Raw genomic sequence first — 25,433 nt, 5'->3', positions numbered from 1 at the left:
GTATTTTTATTCAGTTCAAACTTCACCATTTACCATAATGAGATTCTAACCAATGTCCCTGGACATTGGCTTGTGCTTCTGAGTTGCTGATCATAGAAACAGACCCTTCAGTCCAGATATCCTAGATAACTCCAGTTTCATTTGGCCCATATCCCTGCAAATATTTCCTATTCATATACCCATCCAGATGCCTTTTTAAAATGTTGTAATTGTATCAGCCTCCACCACTTCCTCTGAGCTAATTCCATACACACACCACCCTCTGTGTGAAAAGGTTGCCCTTTTTAAGTCTCTCCCTTCTGACCTTAAACCTACAGCCTCTAGTTTTGGACTCGCAGCCCAGGGAAAAGACCATGCCTGTTTGCCCTATGGCATGTTCCTCATGATTTTATAATTCCTGATGAAGGACTTATGCTCGAAACGTCGAATTCCCTATTCCTGAGATGCTGCCTAACCTGCTGTGCTTTGACCAGCAACACATTTTCAGTCATGATTTTATAAACCTATATAAGGTCACCCCTCTGCCTCTGATGCTCCAGGGAAAATAGCCCCAGCCTATTCAGCCTCTCCACTAAAAGGATGTAGTTGCTATCCTTCTCTTTATTTCGTCAGATTTGGATTGCTGATTTTTCTATCCTCTTTTTCTTACAAGGAATCATCAGTCTCAAATTCTGTTTAAGATATGCTTACCCTATCTCCTTTTACTGAAAGATTTGAAATACCAGTGAATGCTGAATACGTTGAAAATAACATAACAACTAATTAAAAATATTACTATTATCTTGCTCACTCTTTTTAAGCAAAGTGACCTGTAGAAACATCAAGATTTTTAAGAAAATCCATAAATAGCTGGTTGATCTCATTATAAATGGTATTTTAATTCCCAGTCACTGAATAGTATCTGCTGGATTTGTGGTAAATAATTTTCGAGTTTTCCAGGTACAGCATCCATGTGTCAAAGGGATCAATACAATAATTAATAGTTGTTTGATATTACTTTTAAATTTTGGGTGGCACAGTGGCTCAGTGGTTAGCACTGCTGCCTCGCAGCACCAGGGTCCCAGGTTCGATTCCAGCCTCGGGTGACTGTGTGGAGTTTGCATGTTCTCCCTGTGTCTGCATGGGTTTTTTTTCCGGGTGCTCTGGTTTTCTCCCACAGTCCCAAAGATGTGCGGGTCAGATGAATTGGCCATGCTAAATTGCCCATAGTGTTAGGTGCATTAGTCAGAGGGAAATGGATCTGGGTGGGTTACTCTTCAGAGGGTCGGTGTGGACTGGTTGGGCTGAAAGGCCTGTTTCTACACTATACAGGGAATCTAATCTAAACTGCCTGCACAATAATATGGATTTGCATATGAATTTATTTAAACAAACAGCCTGTTCAAAGATCCCAAGGATTAGCCCTAATAAAATGCTGATTTATTAAAACGGAAATCTTCTGTTTTATCTTTCGCTAATTGCATCCGTGTTCTAAATTTATGATTGTGAAATCTCTCTCTCTTTCAGCTCCCATACTTAATTAATGGGGATGTGAAAATTACCCAGAGCAATGCCATCATGCGTTATATTGCAAGGAAACATGATCTTGGTAAGTTTGCTTTGACCAGTGGTTCCAAGCCTGGGTCTTTTTCTTTGCAGCTTGGCAAAACTTATTTTGTGTTCCTGCACAATTAATCTTGTGGCACGCACAGAGACATTGCTCCTTTAAAATGTGGTCTGCATTTGTGATTTGTATTATTTTTCTTCCAAAGCTATTTGACTTTTACAATTAATTTTAGCCTAAATTAAGTTATTTTCAATCTCATTTAATTTAATATTTTGTAAATATCCAAGAACTATTAAAAGTAATATTTTAATAATTCTCTCAACTCTTCCAATGCAAAGTTTTTATAATCATTCCTTATTAGATGTTTAAGTTACGCGCTCTCAACTGCAAGTGGGACAACTTTTGAGTTGTAGGCTTCCAAGCAGATCAATATTAAAACCAGAGATTATTTTTCCTGTACATTTCCTGCTCTGATAGACTAATGTACAAGTTGTAGTACTGTAGTCCAAGTGTACAATCCTGTGCATTCCTAGCTGATGTAACTTTCAGAATCAATTATATACAAAAGAAATACTGCATTAATGCCATGATTTTGCCATCCAAAATAACAGCAAATGTTTAGTGACTTTGACTAAAAATATTGGTTCTTTCAGCTGAATTTTAACTTCAGATGAAGCCATTGCACTGTGGACTTCTTGAGAATACTATAACAAGGATGCGAGTCAGGCTTTTAACTTATTTTTATCCTCTTGCCCATCTGCTAGGTTAGGTGTTTTTTGACTCTCTCTTTTCTGTTTCCACCTGAAACCTGTTTAAACTAGAAAGTAATATGTATTGTATCGCCCTCAGGACATGCTTGTCAAGTTACAGTCTGATAATATTACTTGAAACAAAAAGGCATTCTTCTAAATTTTTAAAAAATTCATTCATGGGATGTTGGTGTCACTAGTTAGGCAAACCTTTATTCCCCATAGTAATTGTATGCAGCAGGCAGTGAACTAAATTTGCAACATGGAAACTCTCTGCTTTCTAAGTTGTTTTCTCTTTGTGGAGCTTGTTTGATAGGAATGGTAGCTGAATATTGAAGAGGTGACTGGCCATTTACAGGTCATTTAACATTCAAAACTCACCCGCGGTTGGGAACTTTCACTGTGTAGAGAGATTCTCATCACTTTGCACCAATTTCAGATTTTCACAAGCAAAGTGTTCCTGACACTGGGTATGGATCTCACTGTACTTGTTTCCTGATGCTGCCACCATCCCATTTGGGCCCCTATACAATGCCACTCATTAATGCTAAACGATACTATAAAGAGGTTACTGCATTCAATTTTAGTCTCCCTGCTGTTGGAAGGATGTTGTGAAACTTGAAAGGGCTGAGAGAAGGTTTACAAGGATGTTGCCAGGGTTGGAGGATTTGAGCTACAGGGAGAGGCTGGATAGGCTGGGGCTGTTTTTCCCTGGAGTGTTGGATGCTGAGGGGTGACCTTGTAGAAGTTTATAAAATCATGAGGGGCGTGGATAGGATAAATAGACGAAGTCTCTTCCCTGGGGTGGGGAGTCCCAAACTAGAGGGCATAGGTTCAGGGTGAGGGAGGCAAGATTTAAAAGGGACCTAAGGAGTAACCTTTTCATGCAGAGTGGTGTGTGTGTGTATGGAATGAGCTGCCAGAGGAAGTGTTGGAGGCTGGTACAATTACAATGTTTTAAAAGGCATCTGGATGGGTAATTGAATAGGAAGGGTTTGGAGGGATATGAGCAAAGTACTGGCAAATGGGACGGGATTAGGTTAGGATATCTGGTTGGTATGGACAAGTTGGACCAAAGGGTCTGTTTCTATGCTGTACATCTGCCTCTAAATGCCCATTCTCCTACTGTATTCTGGTATTTGGTTTAGTGTCATGTTACCTGCTGTTGGTTTGTGAATGTTCCATTGTTTTCTGTTTGCACTCGGGAATCTGTGTTTGACCTTCTGCTCGTAGTGGGCGAGACCGAGGATGAAAAGATCCGTGTTGATATGATGGAGAACCAGTCGATGGATTTCCGTATGGGCTTTGTCCGACTTGCCTACAACCCTGATTTTGTGAGTTATGTTATTTCGTCAATCAGTTACTAAATTTTGCTTCTGATTTTTGGTAGATGTATAATGGGAACAGAGGTTGGATTGATCTCTTGAATGTATTGGTTTTAGATGGCGTTGCGCTGATCTTGAATTTGATTACATCGGCAAAATGGCACAAAAATCAGACCATTTGTCCTAGCTACCTCTTTGTCAGTATTAATGTTCCACTTGTAACTCCCCATATCTTTTATCATCTAAATTGACTTACCATAGTCAATTAGTCTATCTAACTGGACTGCTTGTCTGTTTACCCTTTTAAATGTGTCCATACAATTCACTTCAACCAATCGCTGTGCTCGTGATTCAGACAAAGAAATTTCTATTTCTATTTTATTGTGTGTTAAGACCATATAAGACATAGGAGTGGAAGTAAGGCCATTTGGCCCATCGAGTCCACTCTGCCATTTAATCATGGCTGATGGGCGTTTCAACTCCACTTACCCGCATTCTCCCTGTAGCCCTTAATTCCTTGTGACATCAAGAATTTATCAATCTCTGCCTTGAAGACATTTAGTGTCCTGGCCTCCACTGCACTCCACGGCAATTAATTCCTCAGGCCCACCACTCTGGCTGAAGAAATGTCTCCGCATTTCTGTTCTGAATTGACCCCCTCTAATTCTAAGGCTGTGCCCATGGGTCCTAGTCTCCTTGTCTAATGGAAACAATTTCTTAGCGTCCACCCTTTCCAAGCCAAGTATTATCTTGTACGTTTCGCCCCTTAACCTTCTAAACTCCAATGAGTACAATCCCAGGATCCTCAGCCGTTCCTCGTATGTTAGACCTACCATTCTGGGGATCATCTGTGTGAATCTCTGCTGGACACGCTCCAGTGCCAATATGTCTTTCCTGAGGTGTGGGGACCAAAACTGGACACAGTACTCCAAATGGGGCCTAACCAGAGCTTTATAAAGTCTCAGTAGCACATTGCTGCTCTTATATTCCAACCCCCTTGAGATAAATGACAACGTTGCATTCGCTTTCTTAATCACGGACTCAACCTGCATGTTTACCTTTAGAGGATCCTCGACCTGCACTCCCAGATCCCTTTGTACTTTTGCTTTATGAATTTTCTCACCGTTCAGAAAGTAGTTTGTGCTTTTATTCCTTTTTGCCAAAGTGTAAGACCTCGCATTTGCTCACATTGAACTTCATCAGCCATTTCCTGGACCACTCTCCTAAACTGTCTAGATCCTTCTGCAGCCTCCCCCCTTCCTCAGTACTACCTGCCTGTTCACCTAACTTTGTATAATTGGCAAACTTTGCTAGAATGCCCACAGTCCCTTCATCCAGATCATTAATATACAATGTGAACAGCTGCGACCCAACAGTGAACCCTGCACGACACCGCTTTTCACCGGTTGCCATTCTGAAAAAGAACCTCTTATCCCAACTCTCTGCCTTCTGTCAGACAGCCAATCCTCAATCCATACCAGTAGCTCACCTCGAACGCCATGGGCCCTCACCTTGCTCAGCAACCTCCCGTGTGGCACCTTATCAAAGGCCTTGACCTTTAGACCTTTTGGATATACAGTTCCCCATAATTTCCTACTTAACAATAGGTTTGGACTTTGAGATCATTTGATCCTTGGCCCCACGCCAAGTTGTGAGAGAAGTAATCTCCTATTTATCTGTGTTAAACTTCTTTTGATGTTAGTTTGCCTGTTCTGTTAGTTATTCATGTCTTTCAGGAGTTTTTATTTTTCTGTCTTCCTTGGTATTGACTGTTCTGCTTCCCAAAGGAAAACAACTTGGTGTCATCCACAATTTTAGAAATTGCGATTTTAATTTCAAGTGTAAATCATTATTGAAAAAGGTGAAAAGTAACTGACGTTTGTGGAACATCACTTTGCACTTTGGCCACTCAGCCATCATTTTGCACCCACTCTCTCTGCTTTATTCCTCCATGCCAACTATCTATTTTATCCCTTCTCTCTGATCTTTGATCTTTGATTTAAAAACAGGTATTTACATATCCTGCATTATCACTGTGTCTAATCTTTCTTTAACTTTTTTTTTAATGTGGTCAAGCTAGATTTCCATTTTGAAATCTTTGCCTATTCGTTATTATGTCTATTATTTCTAAACATCCTTCTATTCTCTCCTTCAGTAAAAATTCCATTTATTTTCCTGCACTGATGTGTAATTAAGTTTTGTACAATTCTTTTGGAAAGTGTTCTTTCCACATTCTTAATGCACTAATCATCATGGGTTCTGGATGCGAGTTTGCTCGCTGAGCTCAACTTAAATCCAGAACCTCAACTTGAGCTACAAATCTTCTCAAAACTTGCTAATCATCATGAGTCTCTGCTATTATAATAGTCACTACCTAAAAATCACATTGGGGTTTTAGCTCACTAATTTTCAGCCAGCAGAGGGTGCTGTTGATTCTGGTTTGTATAGTTTAACTTCATGTAAAAAGTGAGGTCTGCAGATGCTGGAGATCACAGCTGAAAATGTGTTGCTGGTTAAAGCACAGCAGGTTAGGCAGCATCCAAGGAACAGGAAACTCGACGTTTCGGGCATAAGCCATTCCTGATGAAGGGCTCTGGCCCAAAACGTTGAATTTCCTGTTCCTTGGATGCTGCCTAAGCTGCTGTGCTTTAACCAGCAACACATTTTCAGCTAGTTTAACTTCATACCAATTCACTTCAGATTGTTGAGTGAATGCAATCCATCATGCAGGAGAGAAAGTTGTTTCATCTTCAGTTTTGTGCAGTCTAGAAATATTTTATTTTAACCTTCTCAAGTGGCTGTCCCTTAATTTTGAAATTGAGGAAGAGCTATATTTAAAAGATGTATTTTGTGGTATCTCGGGATGAGGAATGTAAGGATGCTTTTCGCAACATAGAAGCGACTAATTCACATTTTTTACAAAAATTGCACAACTAGGGAAAGGATGAGGAAATGGACCTAACTCCACTAGATGGACCGAATGGGGCAGTCTTTGACTGGGTTATCACACTGATAAATGGACAGCATAGATAAACAATACACAGACAAATAAAACAAGTTTACTTTCCTTTGTGAAATAAAACAAATGAAGCTATCTATGTAAAAAAAACAATTTAAAATATTATGCAAGGTACCTAGTGATATTGTAGACTATTGATCCAGAATTCAGCTAATGTGCTGGGAACCTGGGTTTGAATCCTGATATGGGAGATGGTGAAATTTGAATTCAATAAAAAATCTGGAAACTAGAATTTGTGTCCATGCCGGCTCAGACTCATTGACTTGTCCCAAATGTCTGGCTCCTTGGCCATTTTTTTTTAAATGAAAAACTAGCTGTTATGATACATAGTAGGAAGGGCTTATGCTCGAAACGTCGAATTCTCTATTCCTGAGATGCTGCCTGGCCTGCTGTGCTTTGACCAGCAACACATTTGCAGCTGTTATGATACATAGTCCATCCAGATTTGAAAGGCTGTTTGGCCAATGACTATAGTTATTTGGAAACTCCGAGGATTTAGCCAAATGATCTGTGCTTGATTCTCCAGTCTCTCCTTACCCACATTGAGGACTTCTCTCTGGGTCCTATTATCGTTGAGCGTTGTTTCCTCTCTAATTTTCAGACATGGCTGGTGCCTGTATAAGGTAAGGTTGGTGACCATTGATTGTTTCTCCTCAGCTCCATCTCCCACCTCTTTGCCCCTGTAGAGTGCAGACAAGTGACTGGGCAGTTCCTCAGGATATCTCCGCTATTTCAAACCTACAATTCACTAGAACTAACCACTCTGAATGACATGGATTTGTGTTTGTAATCAGATGGTTACAGTATCTTGCATAACAGAATGAAAATTCTTTGTAAAATCAAGTCTGGTTTAATCAGCACTAACATTTCTCAGAAAGCAAGCAGTAAATTTACAGTTCCAGTGCATTTTTCTTCCCTGAAGCCCTTTCTCAGCCATAGTTTCTTGCTCTGAACAGACAGGGAGTGAAGCATGATTCCCAAAGAGTTCTACAACCTCTCTCTCCTATGCAGACTCTCTCTGCCCTTTTATTCTCTCCACAGATGTTGACTGACCTGAGTACCCCTGCTTCTCTGGTTCAGATTTGTATCATGTAATATATAATTCTGAACCGGTTCTCCTGTCTAGGCTGGAATTGTTGCTGATTTGCTTTTAACTTTTGGAATAAATTCACTTTGAGGCAAGCTTCTGACTTTCCTGTTGGATGTTCCTCTCCCATCAGAGACACTGAGGAATTTTCCCTTAGGCACCAGTCAGCAGCTCATTGATGTAGGATAACAGACCAGACAGAGATCCTCCAGGCACAAGCATCTGATGTTGTAGAGTACTGTGTTGAACAGGTGCATGCAGGAATCCCTTGAATCTGTTATCAAACACTGACATTGTTAAAATCCACACGAGTACTCAATTATTCAGAAAGATTATTAAAGTTGTGAATGACTAGTATGGTGATGAAACATCGGAAAACAAATTACTAGTTCAGTGAGCAAACTTACACCCTGAGCTCCAAATCTCCAAAACCTCCATCAATGACTGTGTTAACTGTCGCATTTGTGCAAACTTCTATCGGATGTGGGCGGCATGGTGGCACAGTGGTTAGCACTGCTGCCTCACAGCGCCAGAGACCCAGGTTCAATTCCCGACTTGGGCGACTGTGCAAACTCCACACATTCATTCTCCCCGTGTCTGCGTGGGTTTCCTCCGGGTGCTCCGGTTTTCTCCCACAGTCCAAAGATGTGCAGGTCAGGTGAATTGGCCATGCTAAATTGTCCGTAGTGTTAGGTAAAGGGGTAAATATAGGGGAATGGGTGGGTTGCGGGTTGGTGTGGACTTGTTGGGCTGAAGGGCCTGTTTCCACACTAAGTAATCTAATCTAATCTAATCTATGCCGAAACCACAAGAATAATCCGTGTGAGGAGGGCTTTTCAGATTGTTTGGATTTACCTGTTTAGTAATTACAATTTATTTTACAATTGAAAATTACTTTGGATCATGAAACACACACAACAGGCAATGCCAGAGCTTTCATTTCAGAATGAGTTATGTTGGTACGATGTGTAATCAAATGCATTGTCTTAGTCACTGCAATCGAAAACAGCAAACTGCATTCTGCAAATTAGGAAACCTTTTTAGTTAGCAACGTTTCGATGATGCCACTTCCCAGCTGAATGAATGTGTTTTAAACCTCCAAGAGATGAGTTCCCACGAATTTTGTTGGTATGTTTTCGTCTCCCTTTGATTTTAAAGCAGGTTTCTTTGACATTTTAATAGGGAATGATCTCAATAGCTTTCAATATTTCCAGCCTGGGGAAGGCCATTCTGTGGGCTTTTCTGGCAGAGTGGTAGCATCCCTGTCTCTGGGCCAGAAGGTTGAGGTTCAAGTGCCACCTGTGCTGGGGATATTGTGACCCATCTGAACAGGTTGGTTTTGAACATAATTTGCAGAAAGCTGTTTGGTCTATTATTGGCTAAACTATTTTCTGTACTTCTATAAACCCTGGTTCCCTCAGGGCCTCCACCTCTCCTGGCTCCCAGTGTCTGACTGTGTTTCTTTGTTTGGTAACAAAAGGTGAGAGGACAGCGGGGACAGTGGGGACAGTGGGACAGCTGGCCCACGCATCTATAAGATTGTCTGTTCGTGCTTGTCTCTGAATGGTTCAGCTTCAAGATCCTTTTGGTTCAGATCAAGGGAAGGTCTGACCACCATGAGTCACCAACTGTGGGGAAGTCTGACTGACCCTGCTTTCCTACTTGGGTGTATACCCTGTTTTGTATGCAGGCTCTCAGACATGTGATAACCACACCTTCGAGGAGTAAAGATGAACAATTTTACTTTTACTTTTGCCCGGAATCTGCTGCAGGCGTTTTGCATGCAAGTGAAAAGCTTGAGGCTGTGAAGTATGGGGGGGGGGGCAGGGAAGAGAGAGAGAGGTGGAGGGGGGGGGGTTTAATAAAAGATCAAAACTTGAGGCTACGCATGTAGCTGTTGAGGAGCTCGGTGGAGTTGCAGTCATGTGGGATTTTAGAAATAAAATGTTTATGTGCTCCAGTCCTGGACACTTGGTGAATATTGTTGAAACCACTCACCACTTACACAGCATTGCCATTGAACTTGAAAGAGTCTGTGAAAGCTCTTAGCTGTTCTTTGGGCTAAAAATGTACAAGGGGGCAGAGTAAGGTCTGTGTTTCAGTAAAAGGTAAAGTGTCTGCTCCCCTACATCTCCTCTGGTCTTTTCGAGTTTTTTTTTTGGTGGTATCGGGGGGAGGGGAGCTCGGCCTGGACTCCCCTCTGGCCTTGTCTTTTGGGTTCCACCACATCCCCATGCCCTGTGAGAAATTGTCTCCACTCCATCTCATCACTCATCCTGTGCCACCCAACTCTTGGGAGATTAGAAGAATGAGAGATGATCTCATTGAAATACAGGATTCTCCAGGGGCACGAGGGTAACTTACTGAGAGGATGCTGTCCCTCCTGGGAGAGCCTAGTCTCCGAATACAGGAATGCCGGAAGAATTCTTTCTGAGGGTTGAGAATCCTTTGGAACCCCTTGCCGCAGAGAGCTGTGGGGGAAGGGTTAGATTATCCCGCGTTCATTGATCCGAATATCGGATTATCCGGCAAGATCACAACGTCCTGACACTCGGCTAAACTGTTATCCGACATTTGATTATCCGGAATTCGTTTAAGTGAACGAAATACTCCCTGCCTGTGTCCTTTGGATAATTGAGGTTCCTCTGTGTAGATGTTCGGGGAATCAAGATGGTGATGAAAAGGCAGTAAAGTGGACATAAGGAATGTCAGATCAGCCATGGTCTTTCTGAATGGCCTATTCTTGCTTCTATTTCTAATCGTCTTCTCAAGCAAGTTCCTGATGCTGAACTGGTGACTGTCTGACATGTTTCCCTGTCCCTCCACCCACCACTTGTTTTCACCGAGACCTGGTCTCGGCACGTTCCCTCAATGCGGCTTTTGGTCGGGGGCTCTGTGATCCTGGTTGGGGTTGTGGAGTTGGATCTTTTGATGGTATTCCAGTGATGGGGACAAGGCTGCAAGTGAGCAAAGCATGACATGTGACTGAGCCCAGAAGAATATTCTGGAATTCTCCCACCTACAGCAAGTGCTAGATTGCAAATGGAGGGGGTGATGCTTTTACCAATGGATTCTCGGCACCTTCTGATACAAGTTGAGTCTCCTCCAGTTTGCATTGGTTCTAAAGGTCAGATTCTACACTCCGAACAAAGTCCCTACCTCAGTCTGTCCTTACTTGTGAGTAAGAATCATTAGGATCTCTGTTGGGTGGAAGCAGGCCATTCTGCCCATCAAGCCCACACTGACTCTTCAAAGAGCATCCCACCCATCCCTGTAACCTGCATTTCCCATGGCTAATTCACCTAACATACACTTCCCTGGACACCAAGGGCAATTTAGCATGGCCAATCCATCTCACTTACATATCCTTTTGGACTGGCTTTTTATGTTGTAGTAATCTGCTTTTTAACTTGAGGCACCTGTTGCAAATCTGAGGTTTACCATAGTCTCTATCATGCATCTATCGTTTTTGGTGATTTGCTGTGATTAATAAGTGGGATCAGGGAAAGTAAAAGAAATGACATACTCAACATATTTGCTCGAGAGCTCATTGCACTTCACAATTTGGCAGGACAGCCCGGACCATGCTGGCCTTAAGGTCTGGTCTCGCCAGTTCCCTATGCAGTTGAAAAACGATGTATTTACTCTTTTGTTCAAGTCATTTTGCAATAAAGACAAGCACACCATTTGCCATAATAGCTTGTTGCAGCTGTATGTTGGCTTTCTGTGATTTCTGAACAAGGCCGTACAGGTCCCTGTGGACACCAACGCTGTCCAATCTCTCACTTCGAGAGAAATACTCTCTGCTGAAATTGAAAACCTCACACTTATCCCCATTATATTAAAGTCTACCATGTCCTTACCAAACACTCGGTCTGTCCATATCCCCTCTGTGAAGCCTCTTTGCATCACCTTCTCAACTTCCATTCGCAGGTTTTCTGTTCGTGGCAAAGTTGGAAATATTATATTTGATCTCCACAACCAAATCATTGTGACCACTGGAGACCAAACATTGACTAACCAAGCATCATGGGAAGCACAGTCTGTTAACGTAATAACCCACGTATTCCTATTCTCTGCTTGCTTTTGGTTAATTATGGTAATGTATTACACGCCAATCTGATGTACTCCAATTATGTTGACTGGTTCTGTGTTGGATCTTCTTGAAAGCTCTCTGATTATCCAGATAATATCCTTCATTGTGCTGTCTGCAAGTAAGATCCTGTTAAGAGGCTTGTCCAACATGCCCAATCAGATCAGGATTTTGGAAGTGTCCTGTTATTACATCTATTGTAATAGATCTCATATTTTCTGCACAACTGATGCCAGGTTGTCAGGTATTTAGTTCCTCGTATCTCCCCTTTCCTTGTTAAATACAGAGGAACCTTGATTATCCGAACGTCACGTGGGGAGTGTTTTGTTTGTTTAATGGAATGCAGGATAACCTATGCTTTGCTAACCATGTTATCCAGCATCAGGACCTTGCGATACTGTTCAGATAATCTGAAATTCGGTTAATTGAATGCCGGATAATCGAGGTTCCTCTACTGAGGTTACGTTTACAACTTTCCTGTCTGTGGACGCAGTTCCAGAATTTGTAGAATCTTGAATGATGATCATCAAAGCCACCTCTTCCAAATCTCAGCAACAGGGGAATCATCAAATGCGGGGAATTTGGCAACCTTTGAAGCCAATGTGTTTTCTGAATTAAATTAACACTGTCCAAACACTTTCTTTTCCCCCCCCCCCCCCCCCCCCCCCCCCACAAAACTTACCTTTTGCTTTAAATCTTTCTCTATGGCCTTTCCTTTTCCTACTACTTGCATCTCCTCCAGCCTGTCAATCATTCTGAAATCATCTCGCTGCTCTGACTGGACCAGAGCACCCTGAAGTTAAGTGTTCCACTTTTTGGTGATTGTACACTTTTAGCTGTGTGCAGGTTTTGTGGTCTGGATTACCTTCCCTTTAATCTCCATCATTCATTCCTCTCCTTCTATACCTACTTCTTTGACCAAGTTTTAAATCATTTGTCTTCAGAATCTCCTTGTGTTCCTCAGTGTTTATGTTCTCATATCGGACTGATATCAATCAGTCGATTGAAGCAATTCTGACTGTAATGGTAACACTTGCAGGACTAACAGCAGCCACTGGATGGTGCTATAAACCTTTTTAATCCATACAGTACGTGAACCCTTGCTGCTGATGTGATGCAACTTTAAAAGTAGAAAATACCAGAATGATCAAGTCCAGAATCTGCAGGAAGAGAAATGTTAAATTTTTCGGATGGTGATGTAATTTTGGCTTGAGCTGCTTCCATGGCTTTAATCCTGTACAGTTTAATTTTCATGGATTCTGCCTGGCAGGAGGTCTCGGTGTCTGTCCTGTGTTCTTGAAGCCGCGTCCATATTCCTGAGTCTGTAGCACTTCTTCTTCTGTGTTTAACTTCTCTAAATGACTATTGTCTGGCTCTTGGTGTAGATTTTAGTGATAACAGGTCTTCAGCACAGTTCTATCATTCCTCAGTTTGTGTGTGGAATGAACTTCCTGAGGAAGCAGTAGATTTTGAGACAATTACAATCTTTAAAAGACATTTGGATAAGTACACAAATAGGAAAGATTTGGAGGGATATGTGCCAGGAACAGGTAGGTGGGACTAGTTTAATTTGGGATTACGTTCAGCATGGACTGGTTGGGCTGAAGGTTCTGTATTTCCCTACTCTATGACTCTCTCATCAGTCTTGATTAGCATATGGGTATTGGTGCCATCATTAACAGGTGCATTCTCGTTTATACTTAGTCATTCTGCAGTAATCACACTTCACTGAAAGAAATGATCAGCCTTTTTAAGAGTAAGTCCCACAGAAAGCTTCCTAGCTTTGGCCATTGGATACTTTGCTGAAAATGTGTTGCTGGAAAAGCGCAACAGGTCAGGCAGCATCCAAGGAACAGGAGATTCGACGTTTCGGGCATAAGCCCTTCTTCAGGAATGCCCTGAAGAAGGGCTTATGCCCGAAACGTCGAATCTCCTGTTCCTTGGATGCTGCCTGACCTGCTGCGCTTTTCCAGTAATACACTTTTAGCTCTGATCTCCAGCATCTGCAGACCTCACTTTTTTTTCTCCTGAAAGATTTTAACCTACTGTGAATCCTCTTGCAAGGATGCCTTCCTTGAAGAAGCTCTCTTCCTCCCTCTACAAGGATTTCAGTGAGTCCCTCTTTCACTGCACCCCCCAGGTCATCTCCTCTGCACAGAAGCTCTTCAGCCACGTTCTCAAACAGACCCGCTACCACAGCCACATCTCCTTCCTCAGCACCTGCCTACGGAACCGACTGATCCCACACAGACTCCGGACTACGTTCAGACCAACAAAATTTGGACCCAACCTGTACCTACAACAAATCCAAAGCCTCCAGCAACAGACCTCCCTCCGGATCCTCCGCTCCACCCTTGCAGCCATGCGTCGCAACTTACACTCTCTGCAATCAGCCCTACCCCAGCTCAGGACAACACTCTCTCAAACTTGCAAAGGACCTCTGCTGTTCTTCATCCACAGAAGAATCCAGACACTAAACAAACAGTTCTTCCCAGCCATATTGGAAATTAAAGACAGTAAGTACCAAAAACTTTCATGTACTTACCCTCACACTCTGGGTTCCTCAACTGTTCCAGAATCTTCCATCGGCCTCCGAAATCAGTCGGGCGCCATTAACCACGCAGCCGTTACGGCGCCTGCGGCAACAACCGCCACCGCTGGCCATGACATCACTTCCGCCCCCACCGACCTCGCAGCCTCTGCGACCGCCTCCACGATCGCCAGGAAGACCATCGCCGACGGATTCGCGACCCCCGCGGCTAAAAAAAATTCCTGAAGAAGGGCTTATGCCCGAAACGTTGCATCTCTTGTTCCTTGGATGCTGCCTGACCTCCTGCGCTTTTCCAGCAACACATTTTCAGCTCTGATCTCCAACATCTGCAGACCTCACTTTCTCCATTGGATACTTTGGCTACCTTTTTTTCAGTTGTTGTGAATGATATGTGTAAGTTCCCGATCATTCATTCTCACTGTAGAAAAGGCTATGTAATACCTGATACTGGAGCCACGGTATTAACTCGTTGGAACAAATTACTGCAGATGCTGGAATGTGTTGAAACAAAAAATGCTGGGTATCACCAGCGGGTCAGGCAGCATCTGTGGGGAGAGAGTGCAAACTAACGTTTCGAGTCTAGGTGATTCTTCAGAGCTGTCTGAGCTCACTTCAGCTCTGAATAGTCATCTAGACTCGGAACATTAGCTTGTTGTCTCTACGGTTGCTGCCTGACCTGCTGTGACTTTTGTATATTGGCTCGCTGGGTTATTTTTGTATGAATGTCTTTTTTTTACCAGTTAGACTTTTCCAGGGACATTGTTACTGTGCAGCAGCCGGATAATGCCCTGCAGGTGCTACAGCCGGACAATGCATGTACAGACGGACAATGCCCTGCAGGTGGTACAGCCGGATGATGCACTGCAGGAGATACAGTCCATCCATTGACTTGAAGTGAACATTCAGTAGTGATTGACTTTCTCTAGGTTTTGCTTTGAGAGGTTTCACAATGCTTACTTTAAGGGAGGTGTGGAGAAAACTGTTGTAGATCTCTGTGCACCTCAAGCTGTAGTTTAACCCATCTACGTACTGGTCAACATGGAGTTAAATAAATGTGAAAGTACTCCGACTACACTTATTATGCAAATGTCGTCATTTTTGTTTGGATTACAATTAAGTGGATCATAAAAGTTCCAGCCTTTCTTTTATAACCCAGAGCTTCCATATCTGGCTACATCCTGATGACTCTCCTCTGAACCCTCACCAGCATAATTAATATCCTTCCTGTAACTAGGTAACTGGAACTGGATACAGTACAGGTCATTCTTTGAAAACGTGCACTTTGTCAATGTGAATTTGTTGTAACGTGAGTGACAAACTGGGAAAGCTTTTTCTCAAGCATGAATTTTTAAAATGTGTTTTGCTAACATGAAGTGCAGTTTCTAAAGCGTGATTTTTCTAAAAATGTGGGTTTGCACAGGAACACAACCATCACATTATGGAAGAACTCGCTGTACTCCAGAAGAGACTCCACCAATCTCCTGTTCATGTTGGGAACTGGGCCATATGCTGACTGGGGGAAAGTTGCCCAGCCACGTTTAGGCAGCTGATGCTATCCTGCTGGTGAAATAGAGGTCTCTGCAAGTGGACTCTGCTGCTCAGTGACCAGCTGTTAATGGAAACTGTTCTGGTGCTGCAGCTGTGTCTACTGGTTCAATAAATTAGGAATTTATTCATTCAGTTCTCCAGTGGGCAATAAATTTAAAATTTGTCCTTGAATCTAGCACTGCTGTGTGCGCGCGTGTTCCTTGGATGATTAGCTCCGCTCTGATGGCTGTGTTTGGTAATTAAACTCTCTTGTATAATAGATGCTCTCATATTTGAGTTATGGGATGCTGCAGATTAATTTGCGGCATGTATTAAATGTTTAATAAGTCACGGTTTTGTCTAGTCTGATCTTTTTACTAAACACACCGTTGTTGGGTCACTGCGCAAAATGAGAATTTGAAACAAAACAGACTTGCCACCGCCTTTACACCTGAACAGTGTCGTCGATTTCTAGATGAATAATTCCCAGCTAGATTCAGACTTCATTTTACTCCTCTCTGCAATGGGTTTCCTAAAGCTTTAGTATCTGCAAGATTGTGACCTTTGTGCAAACCACATGCTTTGTTATTTCAGATGATAATCTGGATCATGGGATTTGAGGAAGTAACGATTTGTTTTCCAACTTGCTGCAGGAGAACCTGAAGAGTGATTATCTGAAAGGCCTGCCAAACCTATTGAAGCAGTTCTCTGACTTTCTGGGGAAGAGACCTTGGTTTGCTGGTGACAAGGTAAGTTTGTGTGTCCATGTAGTTGCTGCAGTAACATTATTGAGACCTTTTCTTGTCTGTTACTTTTATTGGCATGTCTTTAGTGGTTGTCCAGTTATGGATGTACTTTTTGACACTTGAAGGTGAGCAATGAAATTTCACTGATGTAGGGTATATATTTGTATATATGGTAACTCCTCCATTTGGAAATCTATTGTTCTTAAACACCGGTTGTCAGATGGTGTTTTGAGAAGATCAAAGCTGTCCAGTACAGTTATTAGTCAAAGCGATTCCTCAGCTGACAGGTCTGATCTAAGCTCTGCTGTCCTGTGACGTCAGTTGTGAATTGTGAGAAACCATTTAAACAACTTGCTGAAGGAAGAGGCTCCTCAAATCTCCCCATTGTCAATGATTGGGAGCCCAGCATGAGTGCAAAGGTCAGGCTGAAGCATTCACAATAATCTTCAGCTGGGAGTGCTGAGTGGATGATCCATCTTGGCCTCTTTGGAAGTCCACATCAGTACAGATGCTGGTCTTCAGTCAGTTTGGTACACTCCCATTTGATGTCAAGAAATTGGGCTGAAGGAATTGGATACTGCAGTAGGTGTGGATTAATGACAACATTCTGGCAATAATATTGAAGGCTGGTGCTCCAGAAATATCCATGATCCTAGCCACTGTTCCAATTTAGCGAAAAAACTGTCATCTACCTGACGATGTCAAAAATTGCCCAGCTATATCCTGTACACCAAGAGCAGGACTAATGTAACCCAGCCAGTTCCCTCCAGCTTGATTTTGCTCATCAGTCCATTCCAGCAGTAGGTGCTGAGGAATAACCACATTCACTGATGCTCTATTCAAGTTCTTCCGTGGTCACTCAGCTGCTGACCTTGCTTTGTCCTTCGTCCAAATTTATGGACGAAAGAGTTGAATTCTAGAGGGGAGGTGAAAGTGAATGACTTTATGTAGAGTCTGGCTATGGAGCCCAATGAAACTGTAATCAATGGGCATCAGAGATGGCTGTCTGCTGATTGGAGTCTGATCTAGCACATAGGAAGATGGTTGTGCTTGTTGCAGGTTAGTCATCTCCACTCCAGGGTATCTCTGCAGGAGTTCCTCAGGGTTAGTGTCCTAGGCTGAAAATGTGTTACTGGAAAAGCGCAGCAGGTCAGGCAGCACCAAGGAGCAGGAGAATCAACGTTTCGGGCATGCGTAGTGTCCGAGGCCCACCCATCTTCAAGGGGACACAGTGGTCTAGTGGCATTTATAACCAGATTGTTAATCCAGAGACCCAGGTAATTTTCTGGGGACCTGGTTCAAATTCAGCCAAGGCGGATGGTGGAATTTACATTCTGTAAAATATAACTGGAATTAAATGTCTAATGATGACCATGGAAACCATAGTTGAAAAAACCCATCTGGGGTTCACTGACATGCTTTTTAAGGAAAGAAACTGCCATCCTTACCTGGTCTGGTGTGACTCCGGACCCACACCAATATGGTTGACTCTGAACTGCTGTCGCCATAATTAGGCATGGGCATAAATGCCCTAACCTTGTGAATTTTTTTTTTAAAAGAAAAATGTTGCTTCACTGTCCCCTCCAGCAGAATGTGCAGTGAACATCCCCACTTCTGGCAATGTTCAGCATCATTCATAACTCCCCAGATACTCCTGTCCAAATGCAGCAAGACTCTGATAATATCCAGACTTGGAGTGACCAGCTGCTCCATGTAAATAATAGGGAGTGTCTGTCTCTAACCAGAGATGATCTAGTCATCGTGCCTTGGCTGTAATGGCTACAAGAGCAGCATGGAGACTGGAAATCCTGCAGTAAGTATCTCTCCTCCTGACTCCCCAGAGCCTGTCCATTATCTGCAATGCATGAGTCAGGAGTGTGATGGGACACTCCCCATTTGCATGGATATGTACAGCTCCAGGAACACTCGAGAAGCTTGACACTATCCGGAACAGAGCAGCCCCTGCTTGATTGGCACCACATCAACAAAAATCCTCTCTCTGCATCCCTGAAGATCAGTAGCAGTGATGTGTAGCATCTACAAGCTGCTCCTTCGGAACATGCTCCGAGGCTCCCTTTTTAAGAGCAATGTTTTCAAACTGAAAAATCACACAACACCAGATTATAGTCCAACAGGTTTATTTGGAAGCACCAGCTTTTGAGCACAGCCCCTTCATCAGGTGGTTGTGGAGGTTAAAATCATGCTCACAGAATTTGTAGCCAGAGGAGTCCAGTGTCGTGGCGATGTAATAAATTAAATAATTTTAGATCAAATCTTCCACCTTTTTATAATGGGATATGCTGGTTTCTGTTATTTGATTGTAAATCCCAGAACTACCATTGAGAATGTAATTTAAGGTAGCTCAGTTTTTCTAACAATAGGTGTGAAGTCTGTCTGTCTCCCAATGCTACATCAGACTGACAAACCCTCTGTTTTGACAAAATGTGGTGCTGGAAAAACACAGCAGGCCAGGCAGCATCCGAGGAGCAGGAGAATCGATGTTTCAGGCATTAGCCCTTCTTTAAGAAGAGCTAATGCCCGAAACGTCGATTCTCCTGCTCCTCGAATGCTGCCTGGCCTGCTGTGTTTTTCCAGCACCACATTTTTCAACTCTGGTCTCCAGCATCTTCAGTCCTCACTTTTTTTCTCCTGGCAAACCCTCTGCATAGTTTTATAGAGTTTTACATGGATTTGTGCAGTTGTTGAGCAAAACAAAATGTAATTCTGCAAAAACAGATTTTCAGACCTGTGATCGTTACCACCTGGAAGGGCAGCAGGTACAAGGGAACACAACCCCTCCAAGGAACCCACGAAGCCATTTATAATCCTCACCTGACATATTAGAATCCCTACTGTGTAGAAATAGGCCCTTCGGCCCAACAAGTCCACACCAACACTCCGGTGACCCATTCCCCTACCCTATTAGCAATACTTACCCCTGATTAACAACCCTAACCTACACATCCCTGAACACCACTATGAGCAATTTAGCAGGGCTGATTCACCTAACCTGCACATCTTTGAATTGTGGGAGGAAACTGGAGCACCCAGAGGAAACTCTCTCACAGACACAGGGAAAATGTGCAAACTCCACACAGTTGCCCGAGGCTAGAATCGAACCCAGGCCGAGGCAGCAGTGCTAACCACTGAGCCACTGTACCACCTGCTCTTATGTTACCGTTCCCTCAGCGTCACTGGGTCAAATTCCTGGAACACCCTCTGTAAATATGTTGTGGGTGTCCCTATACCAAACAGGCCGCAGTGGATCAAAAAGGCAAATGGCCACTAACTTAAGGACTCTTCACAAGTGAATAAAAAATAATTCAGTGCTTTGGGTTCAGGAAAAACAGATGCTGTTACTTTGTAGAAGTAAAACCATTTTTATTATGGATTTAAAATGTTTTACCACAGATTTTTTCATTTTTCTTTCTAATTCTAAAACTTCTGGTTAAGCATTGTAATGTAATTCTCTTCCTCAGAAATAACTTGCTCCCAGGCTGATCTGGACAGGTTAGAGAATAATAATAAATTTCAGACTACCAGCTCTCAAAGGTATTCGAAACCTGCTGTTGAACAAAACCAATGCATGTCTTGTGGCACTGTTGGCAGCTTTAAAGATACACCATGGTTTAGTACACCCTTTTGTTAAAGCTCCAGCTACAGTCATGCTAAGTATTAGTCCTTTTTACTTTTTTGCTCTTCTCTCTTAGCCCATTCTGTGTCGAGGCTCCCAGAATTCCTTGTTTGCTCACTGTTAAGATTAAAACCTTTTCTCCAGCATGTCTAAAAAGATCAATAGCTGAATAAGATTTGGTTAATGTTAATGGATTTCAGCTGCTGTGCATGAAGTTGAGACATACTTGTGACTCTCGGGTCTAGCTCTGAGCTAGCAAGTCAGAGTCTATGTACTGTGCACATGTACATAAAGGGTGACTTGCTGACAAGATACCAGTCTCTGTGAAGGTATTTCAGCACCTTTTTTTTTCTTGAAGCTGTTTCACCTTGTGGGAAAACATTGATCCTTGAAAATATCTGAGGCATGCTTGTGTTTACAAGGTGCTTTTGTGGTGCAGTGGTAATTTTTTTTTATTCATTCTCGGGAGGAGGGCATCGCTGGCTAGACCAGCATTTCTTGCCCATCCCTGATTGCCGTTCAGAGTCAGCTACATTAGTGTGTAGTCTGGAGTCACTTGTCGGCCAGACCAGGTATGAATGGCCATTTCCTTCCCTAAACTACATTTAGTGAACCAAGTGGATTTTTTCCAATAATCACCAATGGATTCACGGCCATCGTTAGACTCTTAAATCCAGATATTTATTGAATTTAAATTCCATCATCTGCTATGGCTGGATTCAAACCTGGGTCCCCAGAACATTGCCTGGGTCATTAGAGTCATGGAGATGTATAGCATGGAAACAGAGCCTTCAGTCCAACTTGTCTATGCTGATCAGATATCCTCAACTAATCTAGCCCCATTTGCCAGCATTTGGCTTATATTGCTCTAAACCCTTCCTATTTGTATACCCATCCAGATGCCTTTTAAATGCTGTAATTGTACCACCACTTCCTCTGGCAGCTCATACCATACACGCACCACCCTCCGAGTGAAAAAGTTGCCCTTAGGTCCCTTTTATATCTTTCCCCTGTTGCTCTAGACCTGTGCCCTCTAGTTCTGGATTCCCCCAGGGAAAAGACCTTCTCTATTTACCCTATCCATTCCCCTCGTGATTTTATAAACCTCAAAGATCACCCTCTGACGCTCCAGGGAAAACAGCCCCAGCCTGTTCAGCCTGTTCAGCCTCTCCCTATAGCTAACTCTCCAAATCTTTTCTGATAATACCACTGTCCCAACCTCCTGAGCCAGACCACTCTGGTCGAAATCCCATCTGCCCCAGAGGTCTGTAATGATATCTCTGAACCAGTTGAACAGAAAATCTTCCTAAATTGCTTGAAAAAATGCAAAAGCATGCTGAGCTGATTTGGCCTCCTTCTGTGGTGCTGGATTATGAGGCCTGGAATCCAGTGCTTGGAAGGGGGCTTCTCTGGTTCAGTGATAGTGTCCGTATCTCTGAGCCAAAATGCCTGGTTCAAGTCCCATTTGCTCTAGAGGTGTACAATGACCAGTTGACTAGATCTATCTTGTGCTCCCATCACACTGGACTTTGATTTGAGGGTCCAGCATTGCTTCTGTCCCAAACCATTCCCCAAAATTGAAGAGCAAGCAATTGATAGTAACAGATGAAGAGAGAGATTGTTGGATTTAGCAATGTGCCTCTCTGTACATAGAAGGCTTAAGTGTTTAAAAGTTTAGGTTCCAGTTCTGTCCTTCACTGAAATCCATCTGAAGTGGAACAAATATTTCTGGGCATTAGTTAACTTTGACTGGGCAATATACAGGATTTGGTTCAGTAACCTGCTGAGCTACAGTGTAATACAACCAGCAGCACCATTCCCTTGCCCTGAAGCTACTGAAGATGAATGATTTCCAAATGTAAATAGTGAAAAGATTGCTACAGTATGCAATGTCCACCCTTTTCAAGTGAGGTATTTGTTCCTACATCAGTAATGTACAAATTACATATTCTCTCTGTTTTCAGTGTTCAATTTAGTCAGGGAGTCCTGTCAGACAACTGACATTTAGATTAGATTCCCTACAGTGTGGAAACAGGCCATTCAGCCCAACTAGTCCACACTGACCCTCTGAAGAGTAACCCACCCAGACCCATTTATCTCTGACTAATTGACCTAATTAGTATGGGGCAATTTAGCATGGCCAATTCATCTTTGGATTGTGGGAGGAAACCCACACAGACACAGGGAGAATGTGCAAACTCCACACAGATTCCAGCCTCAGGCGACTGTCTAACCTGGTGCTGTGAGGCAGCAGTGCTAACCACTGAGCCACCGTGCCACCCTAAAAGGATCTGGATCTCTTGTACTATTTGAGTGTTCAATGTCCCACCTGGGTTGTAGTTAACCGCTTAAGAAGACCCTTTTGAGTCCTTTAGAAATTTGACAAAAAATGTTTGAAAGAACTCCCTGCCACATAGTGCAGTGTGAGAGCACCATTGTCAACATGAACTGTAACTGGTTCCAAAGGCAGCTAACTCCCTTTTTTTGTGGGAAGTTAGGATGTTATAAATATTGGCCTTGCCTGTTTTCTGTGAATGAAGTAAAACAAATGTAAAAAAAAATGCAGCTTTGGATAAAGAAACTAATTTGGACTTTATGGCATTCCACTGAGTTACTTTAACCAATAGGATTGACGGTCCAATGAATAGACAGTGTTATGAATTTATGTTTGTTACCTGAGGAGGAGCCACACTCTCTGAATTCAGAATCTCATTGTAAGCTTCATAGAGAATGGTTTTTTAAACTTTTTTTTTCTTTTAACTTCTTCCTAACAGATTACTTTTGTGGATTTCCTAATGTATGAACTCTTGGATGAGCATCGTGTGTTTGAATTAAAGTGTTTGGAGGAGTTTCAAAACCTGAAGGATTTTGTGGACCGTTTTGAGGTAATAAATGGGGTTTAAAGCAGCTTATTAGCAAAAGGCTTGATTGCTGTGCCACAATGCAATTCTAATTCCAGTAGTAGGTCTTTAAAACAAATGTACAGCATGTTCATTTGAACTGAATTATCTAACTTGTTGGGATTGCCCTCCTGAACCTACGAATAGTCATGCAGTTTGCTAGATCTGTAGTGCTCTAGAGAAGTTTGCACCATGCCATTGCAGAAAGGAGTTAACAGACCAACTGGTCCTTTTTTTTTGTAATTATTTTAGGTCAGTCTCTAATCTTCATGCCTTGCGTACATATAGGTGCCAAAAAAGTGTTAGTAAAACTATTAGGACATATTGATCAGTCTAGGGCTGTATTTTGAAATGTAATGTTGAGGGGTGTTCTAATAAAAGAATGAAGTGGTTTGATTAGAGGAGAATTGCCCAGAATTAGGGGTCCTAAAATACAAGTGAATAACTGGGGAGAAACCTTTTCACGAATGGTTAAGATCGGGAATGTGCCACCACAAAAGGGAGTTAAGGCAAATACTACAGACCTTCTGAAAGGAAAGTGTGAGGGATAAAGTAATAGGATTTTGATGGGATTGAATGAAAAAATACAGGAGAAAGCTTGTATGACACCCAAATACAAGTTAGATTGAGTGACCTACTCACGGTGTAATTAATATACATACCAACTCCTATTTTGCAAGTCAAGATTACTACTGTATCACTTTCTGCTTTTTGAACTTGCCATGTTTCACATTGAATTGATCGTTTTTGTTCTCGTCAGTGATAACTTGAAAATTAGAGGATTATTGAACTGCTAACCCATAGCGATGGGAGTAATGTGGGAAGTGAATCTTATAGCTGAATTATCACAATAATGCAAGCTAAGATTTGATAAAACATATTGAATTTGGCAGCCCCCCTGCAGTTCCTGGCCTCAGCTGTGCCGCTATGCAAGGGTTGAGCAAAAGCTGAGCCTTAGTCCAGAAGGGAGCTAAACTGATGATGATTTATTGTTACTTGTACTCTACAATGAAATAGAGTTAGAAACCTTCAACTGTGGCTGTAATCCAGTAAGAACAAAAAGATGCAGCTGCAAGAGACTCCATCTTCATTGCGTCACCTCAAGACGTGAGTCCTGAGCCCACTCACCAATGACCCCTGAAATTAGATTTTAAAGTTGCACCATTTTTTTTTTGGAAGCTCAATTCTTGTCTGCACTGGCTGTTGAGGACAATGATGAGGTGTTCCTTTTAAGGGGAACTATGCAGCTCTTATGTTTTAATTCTTCATGCTTTTAATTTTGCATTTCAAAATATGTAGTGATTATTGTTTCGATATCTGTCTAATTGTAAAAATTAATTTTACAGACTTTAGAGAAGATCGCAGCGTATATGAAATCTGACCGCTTTATGAAGGGGCCATTCAATAATAAAATGGCCAAATGGGGCCACAAGTAATGAAGAATTTGACATTTTTCTCAGGCTACTGAAACCACATCAGTAAAAAAAGGCTTTTTTTTGAAAACTTTTAATTAAAGTTCAAATGAATTGTAAAATATTGCACATCCAGTCCTGGTTTTAATTTAATGCTTTTATAAAGTATAATGAATGGGATCCTTTGTCTTCAGCCCATCAAGAAAAAATTTATTAACATTATCGTTAGGACAGACAGGAATCTCGATTATCCAAAGGATATGGGCGGGGTGTATTTTATTCCGTTAATCAAATTCTGGATAATTGAATACTGGATAACAAAGTTCAGCTGAGCATCGGGAGCTTGCAATCTTGCCAGATAATCAAGGTTCTCTGTGTATATGGTTAAATTATGAACATAGAAAGGAGATATTAAAGAGAGAATGAATGAGTCTACATCATAGATGCTAACAACAGTAATATTTGTAAGTTAGGGTAATGTGGGCTGCAGCAGTTTGAGGCAGCTCACTACCACCTTCTCAGGGGCAACTAGTGATTGGTCAGTATTTATTGCCCATCAGCAGTAACCCACTTAGCATGAGTGAACAGAAAAAAAACTCATGACCTTTAGAAACTTTGTATATTTCTGATAGCATGCTAGGGAAGCTTGACAAGCAGGGAGGTTTTCAGAATTGTTTCCAGTTCCACATTTTTTTTTTGGTTGGAAACATGTACATTACATTCACATGGATTTATTACTTCTCTAGTCACTCCAACCTGTTGGGATTTGCATCTTACAAACACTTTCTGAAAATTGAAACTTGAGACAGGAGGGAAAGCTTGTGTCACACTTGCTTGTCCAGTA

General features: G+C 42.2%; 1 protein-coding gene across 1 annotated transcript in view; it reads left to right on the top strand.

Moving 5' to 3' along the window:
• The window catches only part of LOC132828148 (glutathione S-transferase Mu 5-like), a 30,458-nt gene extending 5,745 nt beyond the window's left edge, over positions 1-24,713 (top strand). Inside the window, exons 4-8 of the mRNA XM_060845072.1 lie at positions 1,507-1,588; positions 3,529-3,629; positions 16,551-16,646; positions 23,052-23,162; positions 24,524-24,713. Coding sequence (XP_060701055.1) covers positions 1,507-1,588; positions 3,529-3,629; positions 16,551-16,646; positions 23,052-23,162; positions 24,524-24,613 — 480 coding nt within the window. The 3' untranslated portion in view covers positions 24,614-24,713. The remainder of the gene's footprint in view (positions 1-1,506; positions 1,589-3,528; positions 3,630-16,550; positions 16,647-23,051; positions 23,163-24,523) is intronic.
• Positions 24,714-25,433: the final 720 nt, after the last annotated feature.

This window comes from Hemiscyllium ocellatum, chromosome 26 (assembly GCF_020745735.1).
Source record: "Hemiscyllium ocellatum isolate sHemOce1 chromosome 26, sHemOce1.pat.X.cur, whole genome shotgun sequence".
Classification (NCBI taxonomy): Eukaryota; Metazoa; Chordata; class Chondrichthyes; order Orectolobiformes; family Hemiscylliidae; genus Hemiscyllium; species Hemiscyllium ocellatum.
The sequence above is the reverse complement of the archived record's forward strand: the minus strand, read 5'-3'. Positions and strand labels throughout refer to the sequence as shown.